Source organism: Mercurialis annua, linkage group LG7 (genome assembly GCF_937616625.2).
Source record: "Mercurialis annua linkage group LG7, ddMerAnnu1.2, whole genome shotgun sequence".
Lineage (NCBI taxonomy): Eukaryota > Viridiplantae > Streptophyta > Magnoliopsida > Malpighiales > Euphorbiaceae > Mercurialis > Mercurialis annua.
Window position 1 is genome coordinate 1,391,090 of NC_065576.1, and position 16,927 is coordinate 1,408,016.

General features: G+C 32.7%; 3 protein-coding genes across 3 annotated transcripts; 2 read left to right on the plus strand and 1 right to left on the minus strand.

The window, feature by feature from the left end:
* The first annotated feature begins 460 nt into the window (after positions 1 to 460).
* Positions 461 to 5,319, plus strand: LOC126656250 (acyl-coenzyme A oxidase 3, peroxisomal-like). The gene is made up of 13 exons (XM_050350764.2): positions 461 to 1,049; positions 1,408 to 1,525; positions 1,634 to 1,741; positions 1,858 to 2,030; positions 2,114 to 2,213; positions 2,357 to 2,431; positions 2,881 to 3,011; positions 3,529 to 3,664; positions 3,743 to 3,862; positions 4,216 to 4,362; positions 4,434 to 4,538; positions 4,632 to 4,733; positions 4,843 to 5,319. The coding sequence occupies exons 1-13, from the start codon at positions 559 to 561 to the stop codon at positions 5,092 to 5,094; spliced, it is 2,058 nt and encodes a 685-aa protein (XP_050206721.1). The 5' UTR covers positions 461 to 558; the 3' UTR covers positions 5,095 to 5,319.
* A 3,685-nt stretch (positions 5,320 to 9,004) lies between these two features.
* On the plus strand, positions 9,005 to 12,919 carry LOC126657447 (transcription factor VOZ1-like). The gene is made up of 5 exons (XM_050352136.2): positions 9,005 to 9,214; positions 9,538 to 9,767; positions 9,856 to 10,014; positions 10,832 to 11,336; positions 12,010 to 12,919. The coding sequence occupies exons 2-5, from the start codon at positions 9,543 to 9,545 to the stop codon at positions 12,486 to 12,488; spliced, it is 1,368 nt and encodes a 455-aa protein (XP_050208093.1). The 5' UTR covers positions 9,005 to 9,214; positions 9,538 to 9,542; the 3' UTR covers positions 12,489 to 12,919.
* A 413-nt stretch (positions 12,920 to 13,332) lies between these two features.
* On the minus strand, positions 13,333 to 15,015 carry LOC126654524 (trans-resveratrol di-O-methyltransferase-like). The gene is made up of 3 exons (XM_050348411.2): positions 14,354 to 15,015; positions 14,003 to 14,265; positions 13,333 to 13,777 (listed from the first exon to the last, which is right to left on the minus strand). The coding sequence occupies exons 1-3, from the start codon at positions 14,889 to 14,891 to the stop codon at positions 13,472 to 13,474; spliced, it is 1,107 nt and encodes a 368-aa protein (XP_050204368.1). The 5' UTR covers positions 14,892 to 15,015; the 3' UTR covers positions 13,333 to 13,471.
* Between the last annotated feature and the right edge of the window lie 1,912 nt (positions 15,016 to 16,927).

A 16,927-nucleotide genomic window follows, 5' to 3' on the forward strand; every position in this document is an offset into this window, starting at 1 on the left:
TGATTAGTTTATTTAAATTTCAAACCCACCGTTATGCCAATTTTTGAACAGACTAAATGCATTGTTATTAAAATAAGATTTTAAATGTTTTTGGTGAAAGCATTAATTTTTTTAATTAATTAAATAATTTAAATTTAAACTGCAAAGACATGAAAAGGTAAAACATGTTTATGTAAAAATCATCATTAGATTATATATATCTAATTATAGGATAGTGACATTTAGAGTTCAAGATTAACTATAATAATAGATTAGGATCAAATATCGAGCTTTTCAAAAAATACTAATAAAAAATTACAATATTTGGCGCTAACGACTAGTCAATCCGTTAAACACCGTTCGATCATTTACCTTTACACAAATCAACGGTTATAACGACTTCCAGACATAACATACACGTGCCCACCTAATCTCCCCCCAATCAAAAAAAACTATTTAAAGACATCAAAAATTTTCACTGTCTTCTTCCCTTCAAATAATTTCTCCATTCACAATCTTCTTGACTTTCTCCAAAATTTCAATAAAAAATCCCCAAATTCATAATTTTCTAACCCTAAAATGGAATCACAATCATATACGAATCGCGCTTTAATCCGTACCAAGATTCTAACGGATCATCTGGTAAATTCTCAGCAGCATCCACAATCAACGTCGAATCTTGAATCAAATAATTGTTTGAGCTATACACCGCCCGAAATTGAAGGGAGGTTCGAGTTCGATATAAAAGAGATGAGAAATTTGCTAGATATGCATGATGTAGTGGATAGAGATTGGTTGTTCGGGTTGATGAGACAGAGTAAATTGTTTAATCCGGTTGAGAGGGGTGGGAGAGTGTATGTGATACCTGATTATAATCAATCAATGGAGCAACAAAGAGAAATTACTATGAAAAGGATTGAATATTTGTTGGAGAGAGGTGCTTTTAATGGGTGGTTGGTTAGTAATGGTAAAGGGTTTGAAATGGAAATGAAAAAATTTGCTCTTTTTGAAGTTATTGGGATGTTTGATCATTCTCTTGCTGTTAAGCTTGGTGTGCAATTCTTTTTGTGGTAAGTTTGGTCATATCTTTGTTTGATTGGTTTCCGTCTTGAATTGATATGCAGTTTAAAACAAACACGGATATTAAGAATTATTAGGTTCTCTATATAAAACTGAGTTAATTTATAAAAAAATGTTATGGTTATTTAATGCAGTGGTAACTTTTATTTTTTTTATGATTTTGTTGTCTTTTAATGAGGGTATTTCTGGATAAGAAAATTTAAAATAGTGTCTATCAATTTGGGACATAGGGAGTATTTTTTTATTCAGATGATATTGAAAATGGCTTTATTTTGTAGTAATAGGATTGAGGAGGTTTATTTTCATGGATTAAGTTTCTGGTTTCTTTTTGTTAATGATGATTCTTAGGGGTGGTGCCATTCAGTTTTTTGGAACAAAGCGTCACCATGAGAAGTGGCTAAGGGACACTGAAACTTATGCACTCAAGGGTTGCTTTGCTATGTCAGAATTGGGACATGGAAGTAATGTATGTTGTCGATTTTATTGCCTCCGACATCAGTTTGCTGCGTAGTTTAGTTCTTTGTGCTCTCTTTTGTTAAATTGTCGTAAATCATTATTGGTTTTACGTTTTCAGGTACGAGGGATTGAAACAGTGACCACTTATGATTCGAACACAGGGGAATTTGTTATCAATACTCCTTGTGAATCAGCTCAGAAGTATTGGATTGGTGGGGCTGCTAATGTAAGGATTTCTATGGACAATTTGTTGTTCATTATATGTTTTAGTTTTAAATATGCAGCTGCTGCCTTAGTATTGTGTATATTGACAATGTTTTTTTTTTCGTGTTTGATATATAGCATGCGACACACACAATAGTCTTTTCACAGCTCAATATAAATGGGAAGAATGAAGGAGTCCATGCATTTATAGCTCAGATCAGAGATGAAAATGGAAATGTATGCCCTAACGTCCGTATAGCTGACTGTGGTCATAAAATTGGTTTAAATGGTGTTGATAATGGTCGAATCTGGTAAAAATCTCACCTTTTGCGGTTATTGAGTATCTTATTGGTGAATGAACGATTATCAAATTTTTTGAAATCATATTTTTCAGGTTTGACAATGTAAGAATTCCCAGAGAGAATTTACTGAATTCAGTTGCTGATGTTTCGCGGGATGGACAGTATCTAAGTGCAATAAAAGACCGAGATCAGGTAGTTAATCACAAGACAAGTGCATTCATTATTGTCATCATTGCCTTCGTTGCCATATTGCCATATCTTCTTTTTAATTTAATGAATCTGGTTATATGGTTGTGCAAACAATTAAGTCGTATTTACTTGTTCCATTTCCCCAGAGATTTGCAGCATTCCTGGCCCCGTTGACATCTGGTCGCGTAACTATTGCTGTCAGTGCAATTTACTCAGCAAAGGTATTAAATGATGCTCTTTATTTCTTTTAGATCATAAAGTCGCATATATGTGTGCTCATGACAGGAAAAAAAGCCATCTTGCATTACAATTGAAAGCTTCTAGACCCTTTTTGTAGTCTGATTTAATGCATTTAGACATAACTATATCTCTGTTCTCTAATGAAGACTGGTTATTTGTCATGGATTCTTTAATAAGAGGTTTTTTGTATCTTGCATCCTTATTGGATCTTGTTGCTTTTGTATCAACCCAGACTTTGATTATGAAATTAAGTTGTTCTTTAAATTAAGAGACTGGTTCGACAATATATGATGGACCCAATCCGAAACATTTGGATTCTCTCCAGTCTACATTATGCGGTGCTAATAGTGTCATATTATGTCCATTATTGTTATTCTGTTTCTGATTATAAATTTATTTTTTGTTACCGGTTTTTCTATTCTTCTATCAGGTGGGTTTAGCAACTGCCATAAGATACTCATTGACTAGGAGAGCATTTTCTATCAAAGCTAATGGACCTGAAGTGCTATTGCTCGATTACCCAAGTCATCAACGACGACTCTTGCCTCTTCTTGCCAAGACGTAAGTTAATTTGCGTGTTAAATTTTTCTGGATTTTTGTTTCTGCTTTGCATTTCCCAGTACAATGTTGGAGGATTTGCTGCGACTTTGAGTGTTCTCAAATTTTGAGTGTATATATGTTTGCATTTTAATCACATGCAATATTTTGGGTCATTGGCTAAATTTCCTTTTCATTTTGGAGTTGGTATAATTTTAAGCCGTGTCTGCGTTACTGGTAAACAAATTTAGGTATATCATGCTTCGATCAAAGTTGAGTTTAAATAGTTATTCTCATATATTGAGCGGTAGTATTAGAGACAAGGTGTTCTGTCGAGTTATGAACACTAGACCTTAAACTAAATAAGAAATCAGTATTGAAGTCCCTTATGATTTTATTTAGCGTTTTGATGTCTGGCAATGTTTAGTTTGATTCTAGATGACTGTATATTAAGATTATTTTGTATGATGTAGCTCTCTCGTAATTTAAATATGAAAGTTGTGATCCTGACTTGTCTTTCCCTTGGATTCTTGCTGTGCAGATGTGCTATGAGTTTTGCTGGAAATTCCTTGAAAATGATTTACTGGAAGAGGACACCCGAGACAAATAAACTCCTTCATGTTGTTTCAAGTGCATTTAAGGCTACCTTCACCTGGCATAATATGAAAACACTTCAAGTAAGGAGCTAAAACCCCAAATGGAGTTCTAGGTTCTTATATAAGCAGCCAAAGTAAAGTTTATATAATATGTTTTAGGAGTGTCGTGAAGCTTGTGGAGGACAAGGATTGAAGACTGAAAATCGAGTTGGTCACATGAAAAGCGAATTTGATGTCCAGACTACATTTGAGGGAGACAACAATGTTCTCATGCAACAGGTAATGGCTTGTTTCTTTTTTCTTTTTTCTAAGATTACTGAATGACAACCATTTTACACATGGTTAACTGTTATTTGCAATCTGAGTATAATAGATGAGGCTTTGAGTTTCTAACAGCAGTGTCCGATTTGGTTCCAATCAGATTCAACTTATGTCACTTAACTAGTTCTGGAGTCTTGCTCACTATTTGTGTATTTGCTTCTAACCTTCCCTGATTATTGTTCTCACTGTTAGACTAGCTTATTCGGTTGTTGTCTCAAGGCCTATTGGTCTCCTTTGAAGTTCCTTTTGAATCTGCTCCAGTTTTGTTTATTTTAAGAGTTTCATCTAAAAAGTGGAGTTTCAAATCTCAGGTCAGCAAGGCACTTTTTTCGGAATTTATAGCGACCCAAAAGAAAAAGAAACCTTTTAAGGGTTTGGGAATGGAGCACATGAATGGACCTTGCCCTATCATTCCATCTCAGCTGACAAGTTCTACTCTTAGAAGCACACAGTTTCAGGTAATATATTATTAATTTCGTTTGCATTTTAACCGACGCATGGGTTTATCTCACCACTTAACTTTTGTCAGGTTGACGCATTCTGCTTAAGAGAGCGGGATCTTTTGATTCGTTTTGCTACTGAAGTATCACAGAAACAAGCAAATGGTGAAAGTAAAGAGCATGCTTTCATCTCGGTAAGAATGTCACCTGCTGCTAAAATTACTATGCTCGCTGACTCCATTCTCAATCTAATTTTTATTGCTATTCTTATCTCTTTCCTTCCCCAGAGTTATCAACTTGCAGAAGACTTGGGACGAGCTTTTTCAGATCGAGCAACGTTGCAAACCTTCATCGAGGTTGAGGCAACTGTATCTGACAATCAATTGAAGGTAAATGATGGACTATTATCATACTGTACGAGTGTCCACTTAATGATTAGTTTTATATGAAGATTTTAAACTTTTTGATCTCTTAATGTAATTACTTTTTCATCTGCAGAATGTGTTAGGTCTAGTGAGATCAATGTACGCCCTAATCTGTTTGGAAGAAGATGCTGCGTTTCTCCGCTACGGATATTTATCAACGGAAAATGCTGCTGCTGTACGGAAAGAAGTAACGAAGCTTTGCGGTGAATTACGACCACATGCGCTTGCGTTAGTCAGTTCTTTTGGAATTCCTGATGCTTTTCTGAGCCCTATAGCCTTCAACTGGATTGATGCCAATTCCTGGTCCTCTGTTAAACAGCAGTAGTTTTTTTTTTTTGCTATGATATTAAATTTAATGAACTTTTCCAGTGAAAGCTTGCTGGTTCAAGGTTTTTGCCTTTGTGTTTTAATAAGAGATGCTGGATAATAAATTACTCAAACTGTTGTATGCTTATTTTTTTGTAAAATCTACTCCCTCGGTTCCTTCCGTCACACAAAGATAATATAAAGTTTTTATTTTTGGCGTTTCAAATTATAGGCCAAATTTCAATTGTTGGATAATTTGTGCTAATTTTATCTTTCATTAATGCAACTATTAACACTATCTTTTACTTTAATCATCATTAATTATTCACTTTTACACAATTTTCGCTGAAGTGCCAGATTAATTAGTCAATGTCATTTTTCAAAAATCGGTTGTATTGTTTTGCTTCTCCTTTTTTCAATGCAACTGCTGTCTTATTTTTTTGTTTATATACTATGGCTAATGCAAAAGACTAAAGACAAAGTATTGCACAAGATAAATTTTCCACCAAAAAAAGATGATCATATTTTTTCTGCAATATTATATTTAGTTCATTCCTCAAATTAATACGTAATTATTTTTAAAGTTCAATTATAATACTATAATTTTAAAATTCTAAAAATTATATCAATTTTAGATAAAATTTTAGAGATATTTTGCCCTTTTGCCTTTTTCTTTTCTTCTCTTCTTCTTCTCATCGGCGGCCGTCGTTCTTTTTTCTTCGCATACGAACTGTCGAATTGAGCCACTAGTAATTAGTGCTGCCTGTCGTCGTTCTTTTTTGCGTCCAACACTCCTCTGCTAAAGACGAGCCAAGTCTGTTCATAGACGAACAACGATGGAGTGCCTATTCGGCGGCGGTAAAACTTAATTCTATTTTTTAAATTATGTTTTTAATTAGAGTTGTAAATATATATTTAGTTAGATTTTATTTAGAATTTTAATTTAGGCTTAATTCCTTAAAAAACCCCTACCTTACACTTTTTCTTCGTTTATACCCTGACCTTGTAAAAACACCATTTGTACCCAATTTTGGGTTTTTATGTTTCATCTCTACCCAAAAGCATTAAATTGTTCTTTTTTCATTTGGAAAAGAGTTTAAAACATACTTTTTTCTATTTTAAAATATACAAATAAATCCTTAAACTTAAAAAATAATCAAATACATCCAAATAATTAATTAATTTTTTTAATTTGATAAAATAATAAAAAAATTAAAAAAATTATTATTATTTTTAATTTTTTTTGTCAGAAATATTTTTAAAAAAATTAAAAAAAATTCGAAATATTTTTAAAAAAAATTAAAAAAATATATTATTATTTTTAATTTTTTGAAAAAGATGGTATTTTTGTACTATTAATAACATTAATATCTAATTCGTATATAAGTTAAAAATGAAGGATTGTTTTAAACTTTTTTTCAAATGAAAAGAGTACAATTTAATGCTTTTGGGTAGAGATGAAACATAAAAACTCAAAATTGGGTACAAATGGTGTTTTTACAAGGTCAGGGTATAAACGAAAAAAAAATGCAAGGTGGAGTTTTTTTAAGAAATTAAGCCTTTAATTTATTAAGGTTTGAATAGAATTAATCAAGATTAATTATGTTTAGTTAAGAATCTCACTTTTTTGTCAATTGGATGAAAACGATCCGGTTTTGTCAACTGGTAAGTTGTTTTAATCCGATTTGGTCGAAAATGACTTTTTTTTCTTTTGCCAGGTTTAGAGGGTGAAGTGATCCTTCATCCAAAAAGTCACTATTTATAACAAAAAGGGAAGCTTTTATAGTAATATATAAAAATAGACGACTTTTTACATAAATAAAGAAAGTTTAGGGGGCAAAAACAAAACCTTAAAAAAATCAAAATAAAAACCCTAATTCTTCTACTTCACTTGCAGCACCCAAAAGGAAAATTAAGCGGTGGCGGTAATGGCTACAGGCAGAGAGTCGAAGAAAAAAAAAAGTTTTTGAAGCGGCAAAATCATTCAAAATCGAAACAAAAATTTGAGAAAAGAAAATGTGGATAAAATGAAAACCTGAAGGTGGTTAAATATGATGTCCTTCAAATTCATAAATATAGTTTTCAATCTGAATCGTGAAAATTTTCTCCATTTTTGTCCTTGTTGTTTTGAATTTTGCTGCTCTTGTTTTTTTCTCCTCTCTGTTACTGTTGATTCTGCTGCCGATTAGCTTTCCTTTTGGAACCTTGTGATGATTATGGATTATCAAATCTGAAGGTTCCATTATTCAATTTCTTGATTTTTATAATTTTTTTATGAGATTTGTTTAGGTAAATTTAAGGTCCTAAATAAATTCAAATTTTTACAGGTTGTTGCAATTTTAAGGTACGATTGTTTTGATAAAATTTAGCAGCTTAGCTCATTTCTATGTTTAATTAGATTACAATTGTCGAAGAAATTCATAAAAGAAATTGAACTTTTATCTTATTTTATATATAGCCAAGAAAATAAGTTACAATTTACAAACTTAGCTGAAATTTAGTTTTGGGACTTAAGTGTAAATTTCTTACAATTTGCAGGTGATGCACAATTAACATTAGTCTCTCTTTCAAATTGTCATCTTTGTCAATTAGGACATGTTAATGTCATAAGAGGTTTAATTAAATAAAATGAAGTCCAGTTCAACTACTTCAACTTTTTTTTTTGTATAAATTCGACCAATTGCGTAATGGGATGGCTTGCAATGAAAATATTCATAAGCGACTATTGGAGAAATCTAGTCTTTGCCCAAGGTGCAACCACTTGGAGTCTTTGGAACATTTATTTTTCCTGTGTTGGATGGAAACTGATATCGAATCCTGGACGTATAATTTGCCTACTCATTAACTTCGGTTGTTCCGGTCTCTGTAGAAAAGCTACAGGATGAAGGGAATAAGATTGAAATTATGTCCATCATAGTAAGGGTTTTGTGGTCTCTTTGGAAAGCCAGGAACTCCCCAATCTTCAATGATTCCGGTGGCAATCCTGTGGCATGGCAGTTCTTCACGTAGCAGCCACAAGTTGGAGTTGGAGCGTGTGTGGTGCGTAATCATCAGGGCAGAGCTGTTTACTCATTTTCAAAGCGTTTCGGTAATGTCTCTTCGCACGCAATGATAGAAGCCTTGGCTCTTCGAGGCGCTATTCAACTAGTAGTGAGAATCCAAGTTTGAGACCTGATATTCGAAGGTGATGCTAAGACCGTCATTGAAGCAATGGTCTATATCTTCAAGATTGCATATCCCTGGAAAAATACAGTTTTAGAAAGTTTAGTTTTGTTATAAGATATTGTAATTGGATGACAATAATGTAGCCAAAAAGTCGTTTGGGATTCTTCTTTCTATGACAATGCTGTAGGCCAATTGATGTTGTTAGATATGATATTTTTGTAGTCCGACATTTGAATGAAGATTATGTTAATTACCCAACCACCCTTATAACTAAAGGGGGAAAGTAGTAATATTTTTATTTTAAAAAATGCGGAATTAGTACTTAAAAGTACTCCGTCGTTAGACTACATTTCTATCTCAAAATAACACATATTTTTCTGAAGAAGTTGTGGCCTCTTTCATCCTAAGATCAAACCATTTACAGATTTCAAAATAACTATTAATAATAATCAAGGAATTAAAGTAAAATTAATGAAATGAAAATAATACACTAAATTAAGTTTTTTTTTTATATTTTAAAATGCTTAAAATAATGAATCTATTATCTATCTACTTTTATAGAACTAATAAATAAATTCTAAATCAATAACAAACATTAAATGACATAAAACACTTTATAATTTTGAAAATAATTAAAATAGAAATTTTCTGCTCCAAATAAGCCAATCATTATTGTTTTGGAAAATTAGAGTAGGAATTTCCTTTTCCACTAAATGGGGGAAATTATTAATTATTCTTTTTATTTCCCAAAACTTATTATACATGATAATTTACCAAGCTGACCCCGCTATGCCAATCTTTATATAGCCTATAATTTTTTCCCGGAAAATAACACAGACCCGTAAAAACCCGCCTTTGTTAACAGTTTACTTGTTGCATGAAATTGAAAAACCAAAGCAATCATCACAAACCCTAAATTGTTATTATTAGCAAATTTCTGATCGCGATTTTTTTGGCTTTTAATTTTTATTGAGGTAATTTTTTTAAACGATTTAATTTTTATTTCGCTTTTGTGTTGCAATTCAGTCACATTTGACTTCTGGGTTTTTGTTAGATGTGAGTTTAAATTCGATTAAGTTCATGAATTAGATGAATTGATACCACTTTTGTAATTTTGATGTCTAATTTGGGTACTTTTAGTTCTGATTTGATTAGGGTTTTTGTGGGTTAGGGGTTGAATTATGGTAGATAATTATATAAAGTGTTTTATTTCTTCTCTTTGTTAAAGTTGGTAAATGTGATTAAAAAAATTGAACTTTTATGATGATGGAGTATTATTGTTTTTTTTTTTATATAGGGCAAATGCAGAAAGGTGCAAAGAGTAAATGCACATCTTCATCACACAATCGGTTATTGGACAATGCAAAAAACCGGATTAATGATCTTCAGGAAAGATTCACTAGTCTCCAATCTGCGAGAACGGAGGGTAGAACTAGCGATGTTGCTGTGTTGGAAGAACAGGTGTATCAGAGTCTTCGAGAATGGAAAGCTGAGCTAGATGCACCATCCCCTGCTTCGTCTTTGCTTGTTAGTAACTTTAGTAATTTGAGTGTTTGTTGATGGTTTGGTCATAATAGTTTGATGGGGTTTTAAAACATTGATGGGATTTTTGTAGGGTGGTAGTATTGGAACATTCTCGGAGGATATAAACCGCCTTTTGCAGTTATGCGAGGAACAAGATGATGCTACTAGTCCATTGGTTGAACAGCCAGTTTTGAAGACTGAGCTTAATGGTCAGGATGTACATATTGGCAATTTTACAGCTTTTGACTATGTAAGTTTATTGGAGTTGTTGTATTGATGGTATCTTAGTGCAAGATACAATGGCATTCTTTCAAACCTCTTTTGATGATGTTTATGTGATACTATTTTGAATGTTTTAAAAATTTAGCATAAATCCTTTAAGAAACTAACTAATAATTCGAATCTTGAAATGTTTGTTTGCTGGTTTTGTGAAAGATTGCACCCTCTTTTTCCCTATGAAAGATTAAGATGGAAAAACAGTAGTTTTTAAACACTCTGTTTTCTTACTGACCTGATAAATGCATAATTGCATTTTTTACGTGTTTTACTTTGAAATCTTAGGCCTATGTTCGTATGTTGGGCTCTAGCAGTCATCATGAAGGTTTTATTTTCCGAGTGCATTATCATACTTCTATAATTTTTTTAACTATGACCTGAAGTCATTTGGTGAACCAATTTAGAATTCTGATCATCAAAATTATTTAGAGTTGTTTCTTGTGTTGCAAATTAACTGATCTTATGCTACAAAGTGTCACTTGTTTCGCAAACAATACAGGATGAGTAGCGAGACATTATGCTGAATTTATTCTGTTAATGCATTTCAGTCGAATTATGAGGTCCTTGGTTGGCCAGAATGGTGCAATTTGATTAAATGTATGATTAATGAGTAGTAGACAATCACTTTGAAATCCTTTTCACTGTGAAATATCATATATTTTTTTATGCTGGATCATTGCCAAGGGCATTGTTTTTTTTTTCCGATTTGTGGATAATATGCTTCCTCAAGTTTTATTGGACTGCCATTCATGTTCTGTTCTTATACACTTACGAAAAGAAATACTTCGCAGGGTTACTTTCCAAACAGCGACGCTCAAGTTTTTAGCTTTCAAGGATTTGATCAATGCAACAATTCCTCCATAGATTTGCAGAATACAGTGGGCGGTATCTCTGATATGACTGAATTTTTAGAGTGTCAACAGTTCATTTTGGATAATGAATTTGAGGGGGGGCTTTGTACCGCTACTAATGAATCTAAAGCGTTTACGGGAAGTGCTGAGGTCCTGCCTATCAGTCCTCCTACTTCTGCTTTCATGGGGCCAAAATGTGCGCTCTGGGACTGTGCCAGACCTGCTCAAGGATCTGAATGGCTTCAAGACTATTGTAGCAGCTTTCACGCTACTCTGGCTTTGAATGAAGGTCCACCTGGTATGTCTCCAGTTCAGCGGCCCAATGGCATTGATTTGAAAGATAGTTTACTATTTAGTGCTCTCAGTGCCAAGACGCAGGATAAGAATGTTGGTATCCCTCAATGTGAAGGGGCTGCTAGTATGAAATCTCCATGGAATGCTACTGGTAAGTTTGTATGGTAACTTGTCCTTTTTGCTTATTTAATGGTTCAGCTCAACTAGTGATTCTTTAGCATGCTTGCAACGGTTATGGATTCCCCTTTTATTTTTGAGTAAATTACTTTGACACCCCTGATCAAACCATGCGATCCCTTGGTTTTAATAATGTAAACAATTAAGTATGCTGTTAGAATTTATGATTTTCCCGTTAAAGACGAGGGGAAATTCATTTATGTGGTCCATTAGTTTGTCCCTATATTTTATCCTTTCCAATACTTAAGTCCCTTTCTTCTAATTTTTTTAACAATTTAACCCTTATATTTTCTATGATTGTGAATATTAACGGTTTCTCATTCACAAAATACTCTAATTCTTATTGAGATTTAAACTTTGAAGGACTAGGTCGTTTGATTGTGAAACAAAATGGATGCAAGTTTAAACTATGGTAAATATCATGGGTATCACAGTAATTTGCTCTTCTTTTTCTCAACTGCTTTTACTTGGAAATGGATAATATTGAACAAATTAGCTGTGTTTTAATTTTGGCGTTGAATCTGACCTTTTGGCATTTGCATAACAATAGTAGATTGAATGTTTGTAGTGGCTGCGTGTTAGTCTGACAAATTAAGCCATCATATTTCTTCGTACATACGGTTAATTTTATGCTTTCCATGCTGCAGAGTTGTTTGACCTTTCCTTGCATGCTGGCGAAAAAATTAGAGAGTGGCTCTTTTTTGATAAACCTCGAAGGGCATTTGAAAGTGGAAGTAGGAAGCAGAGATCCTTGCCAGACTACAAAGGGCGTGGTTGGCATGAATCCCGAAAGCAAGTGATGAAGGAGTTTGGGGGGCTTAAGAGGTCCTATTACATGGATCCTCAACCTCCTGGTTGCTATGAGTGGCATTTGTTTGAATACGAGATCAGCAAATCTAATGCTTGTGCATTATATAGATTAGAACTCAAGCTTGTGGATGAAAAGAAGACTTCCAAAGGGAAAGCTATGAAGGATTCTCTCGCCGACTTGCAGAAAAAGATGGGAAGGCTCACTGCTGATACCAATGCAAGTAGTCCCCCGAGTAGGGGCAAGACAAAGCCTGATAAAAAGGCTGCTGATGGAGATGTTAATATTGCTCTAGATCGTAAGACTTCTAATGCTTAAAGCTTATGCTGGGATGTCATACAATCATCTTCCTAATAGCTTTGATTGACTATACGTTATGGGAGCAGCTTTTGGTTGAATTTCGAAGCTAGCAGCATTCTTAAACATGATATTGATGACCTTTTTGGGATCAGTATCGCTGCTGGTCTACATAGCACAGAAATGCTGAGACAGGAGAAACAATGACGTTTTTTACAAAAATATGTCAAAAGTTTAGTTTCAGAGTTTCAACTTTTGGTCAGAATATGGAAACCCAAGTATGAAATGTATAGTGGAAGATACCAATGGTGCACTTATGTTTTATGTACACTACAATGATTAGTTCTTATATTGATCGATTTTGCATTGATATCAAGTTTGTACAAGAAAATTGTGGACTTGAATGTGCTCTTGGAAGTTTGTGTTGCATCATGCAACATGGTTTAACTCAATATCAAGCGGTATGCTATTTACAATGTTTTTAAAACCGGACCGGAGAGTGAATCGGCTTCAACCGGACCGGAGAGTGAATCGGCTTCATTGGGGGTTCACAGTTGGGCCGTGTTACTCCAATTATCAAATTCTATGTCAATCAGCTTTTAATTACTATAATTTTTTATTTCAAAAAAAAGTAGAGGTATGAAAGCTGGGTAATTTGATCATTTTATATTAAATAAAGTATCAAGATTAATAAATAATTAATAATAGCATATAATTTGCAATAATAATGTTTCAAGCTAATGTTGAAAGATACCAATAAAGATGAGAAATGTTTTCTGAATACATGGAAGATTTAGAATATGGATCATAATTCATACAAATCAATATCAAATTAAATAACTTGGTTGAACCAAAACACATGTAATTATTGATTAAAATTACCAATTTTATTATAATGATACATGCAGTAATTACAAATTAAAACACCATCACAACCATAAAAATAACATTACAACCATAAAATACAATCGACCTTTATTATGAACTCCATAAATAGTAATTAATTAAGGATAAACTTCAATAATAGATCTTAAACCCAATGTAGGAATAATCTTATAGTCACTAAAACCAGCATTAATAAATAAATTAGCCCATTCTTTTTCATTTCTTTCTTGACTAGAATACAGAACCATTGTAGCCATATCAAAGAAGAGCTGTGTTTCAATAGTCTCTTTGTTAGTCCATGTAGTTTGATTTTCCATAATCATATCTATGATTATTAATTTTCCTCCTTCTTTACCCTTAATTGCTTCTTTACATTGCTCAAGTATTTTCACACAATCTTCATCATTCCAATCGTGCATAATCCACTGCTTGTCATCAATAATAAAAGAATTCAAAGTTTGTAGCAATAATATTTAGAATAAATTAGACTTATTTATTTTAAATATCACAAACTTTAGTGTGTTTACCTATTTAATACGAACTTTCAATCCTGATAATATTGGACACCAACTTTTAAAATTTTGCAATTTCATACCGCGAATCCGTATTTTTATATATAGTATATAGATATTACGACCAAATACTTTTACCTTCATTAAAACAGCATCAGCTTGAGGAATTGCATGAAACATGTCACCCCCAACATATTTCAAGTTCTCAAAGTCTTGCAAACCAGCAACAACATGAGGAAGATCAAACACAATGCAATCTATGTGAGGAAATGTTTTAGCCATGGAGGTAGCCAAAGTTCCAGTTCCACCTCCAACATCAACTAATGACTTCAATCCTTCAAATATTTCTTTGTGTTGATTAATCAGAACCCTACTCATCAACCTAGCATCACTAGCCATAGCTGTCGGAATCAAGTGTTAGTCTAATTGAACCACATGCGTAGCACGTAATGCAAAATTAGTATAATTAGATAAAGCTAGCATCAATACCTTCATTAAACAAATTCCCAAAGTTTGGTTCATGGCCACCGTACTCCCAAATTTTCTTTCCATGACAAGTAGCAAACGGAGAAGCATCATCATTTCGAAACCAAGTACTCATAAAATGCCACGGCTCTGTTAAAATTGGGTCAAGCATGGATAGCAAGAGCGGTCTCACACTCAACGGGTTATCCTTAAGAAGTAGCTTAGACGCATTCGTCAAAACATAACCTTCTTCTTCTTCTTCTTCTTCGTCGTCGTCATTGACACGATCCAATTCGTTGAGTTTTTCATTAGCGAAAAACCCGGAATGGATCAAAATGCGCATTAGCCGAGCGAGACAATGGGATTTAGTCGGATGGATTTGTAAGGCGGAAATGAGGTGAGAAAGAGAGATTGGTTTGCCATAGTTGTGGATCGCGTCGGGGATTCCGAGTTGAACAGCAGATTTAAGAGACATTGAGTTTATGAAGTTGAATATGTGATTCCATATGTGTTCTTGAGCTTGAATTAGGCTAGCAGTATCATCACCCGAATTAGTACTCATCTTTAGGGTTTCTTGATTAGGTTAGGTAGATATATATATATATGCTGAAGTGCATATGAATCAACATGCTAAGAGCTCCTATTTATAGATTTAAAAAGAGTTAGCATGCAACCCATATAGATTTCAAGCATAGAGAGGTTATACTGAGGTTCAATTTTTTTTTTTTTGATTATAGAATTCCAATTTTTTTTATCGATAACGACATGTGATTCAATAATTTTTGATAAATTTGTTCCTATGTGAAGAATAGAGTTTATTTCTTTTATGTATTAAAAAAATTACTTTTTTCATCAATCAAGTAAGAATTTGACGTTTTAATTCATTTAGTGACATATCGTTGTTGGTAGAATTGAAATTTGATAATTGAATTTTTTTAAAAGTCGAACTGTTATTTACAAATGTTAAAATTCAATAATTGCAAAGAGTTGATCTTGCAATGAGCAATTGACCATCTTATAATAATATTATCAACATGCAATTTTAAAATATATTTTTGATTGTTTTAAAAAGTTTATATGTACGCCTTCATAAAATTATAATAAAATATATATTTTTCATCAAAATTGTTTTTCATCTACGTGTGATATATACATAACTCATTAAATGATCCACACGCATTGAGAAATTTAACAAAAATTCTACTATTTTTTTTTATCATTCGGAATTAATTTTTAATTAATTACTTTTAACATGAATTGAACTCATGATTTTAGCAAAATCTATTCAGCATATAACATTTAAGTTATAACTCATTGATACATATTCTGCTACTTAGCTGATACATATCTTACTTATTTGTAAAAAAAATCCTATCTTTTATGTTTGTCTTATTATATTTTTTGAAATTTGATACAATCAAAGGCCTATGTTTTATTTGTTGGCATTTTGCAGTCAGACGTCACTATGCGGTATCGTTTCATTCATTAAAAGAATAAAAACGACATTTATTGGTGAAGAAAAATTGTGTCTGTGCTAGAAAATATCAATAACTACAAGATTAGGCTTTTGTACCAAATTTTAAAAATTGTGCTTAAATATTTACAAACGATAAAAGTGATTTTTTTTGTGTCTTTTGCAAATACCCCTACTTTAAATTCTATTATGATATATCACATTTAAATAAGACAGTTTTGATATGCTTCCTCTTCGAGTTTTCATTTTTTAACGACAATCTCATGATACTTATTGTTGTCGCATCATGAGTTTGAGGGGAGATGTTAAATAGATTTTTATACTTATTATTATGTAAGAATTGTATAGTCTTTTTCTTTTCTAGTCTAGCATATATATATATATATCACTCTTTTATATTATATTAGAGTTTAAGACTTTCCATTTTAATGCTAGCCTCAATCTTTTCTTGTATCTCTTTGTTTTTCTCTTTTTTCTAATCAATGACATTTGCGATCTCTTATCATATAACATATTAAGAATTAAAAAATACAAGACATATTTTTCCAATGTTGGATTTTTTTTGTCCTTCTCTACAAATACGCCCTAAATATGTTGTCTCCTCTCTCTTCTTTTTCTTGCTTATAGCCGCCACCTATCAAAAATCACCTCCCTACCCCCATATAATCGAATTTATTAGTTTTCCTCTAGTTTTTAAATAGTTAATTTCATGTTCTTTAGTCTGATTTAATTTCTCTCTCGACCTTTGGTTTAGTTCTAGAATTTTTGTGTGTAAACCGGGTCAGATCTAATCAAATCTAGCTTTAGATTTGTATTTTTTTCATCTTTCGCAGTAGAGATGCGAGTTTTACGGTTCAAGAGGGCTGAATCTCCGCAATCAAAACATCATCCTCATCAGAGTGTATGGACATATGAATATTTGTGAATATTCGGTATTTCTACCGCTTAGTGGATTCTTATTTAGAGTCTCACAAAGAGTTTGGTTCATTTGACTTATCTCAAATGTTTATTGTGAAATTGCAGTATATGTTTTTCGATTATTATTTTCTTCTTTTAGGAGTTTTATACAATGATGGTTGGTATTTTTATGCATGTGTTTCTGTTGTATTCGGATGCAAATCCTC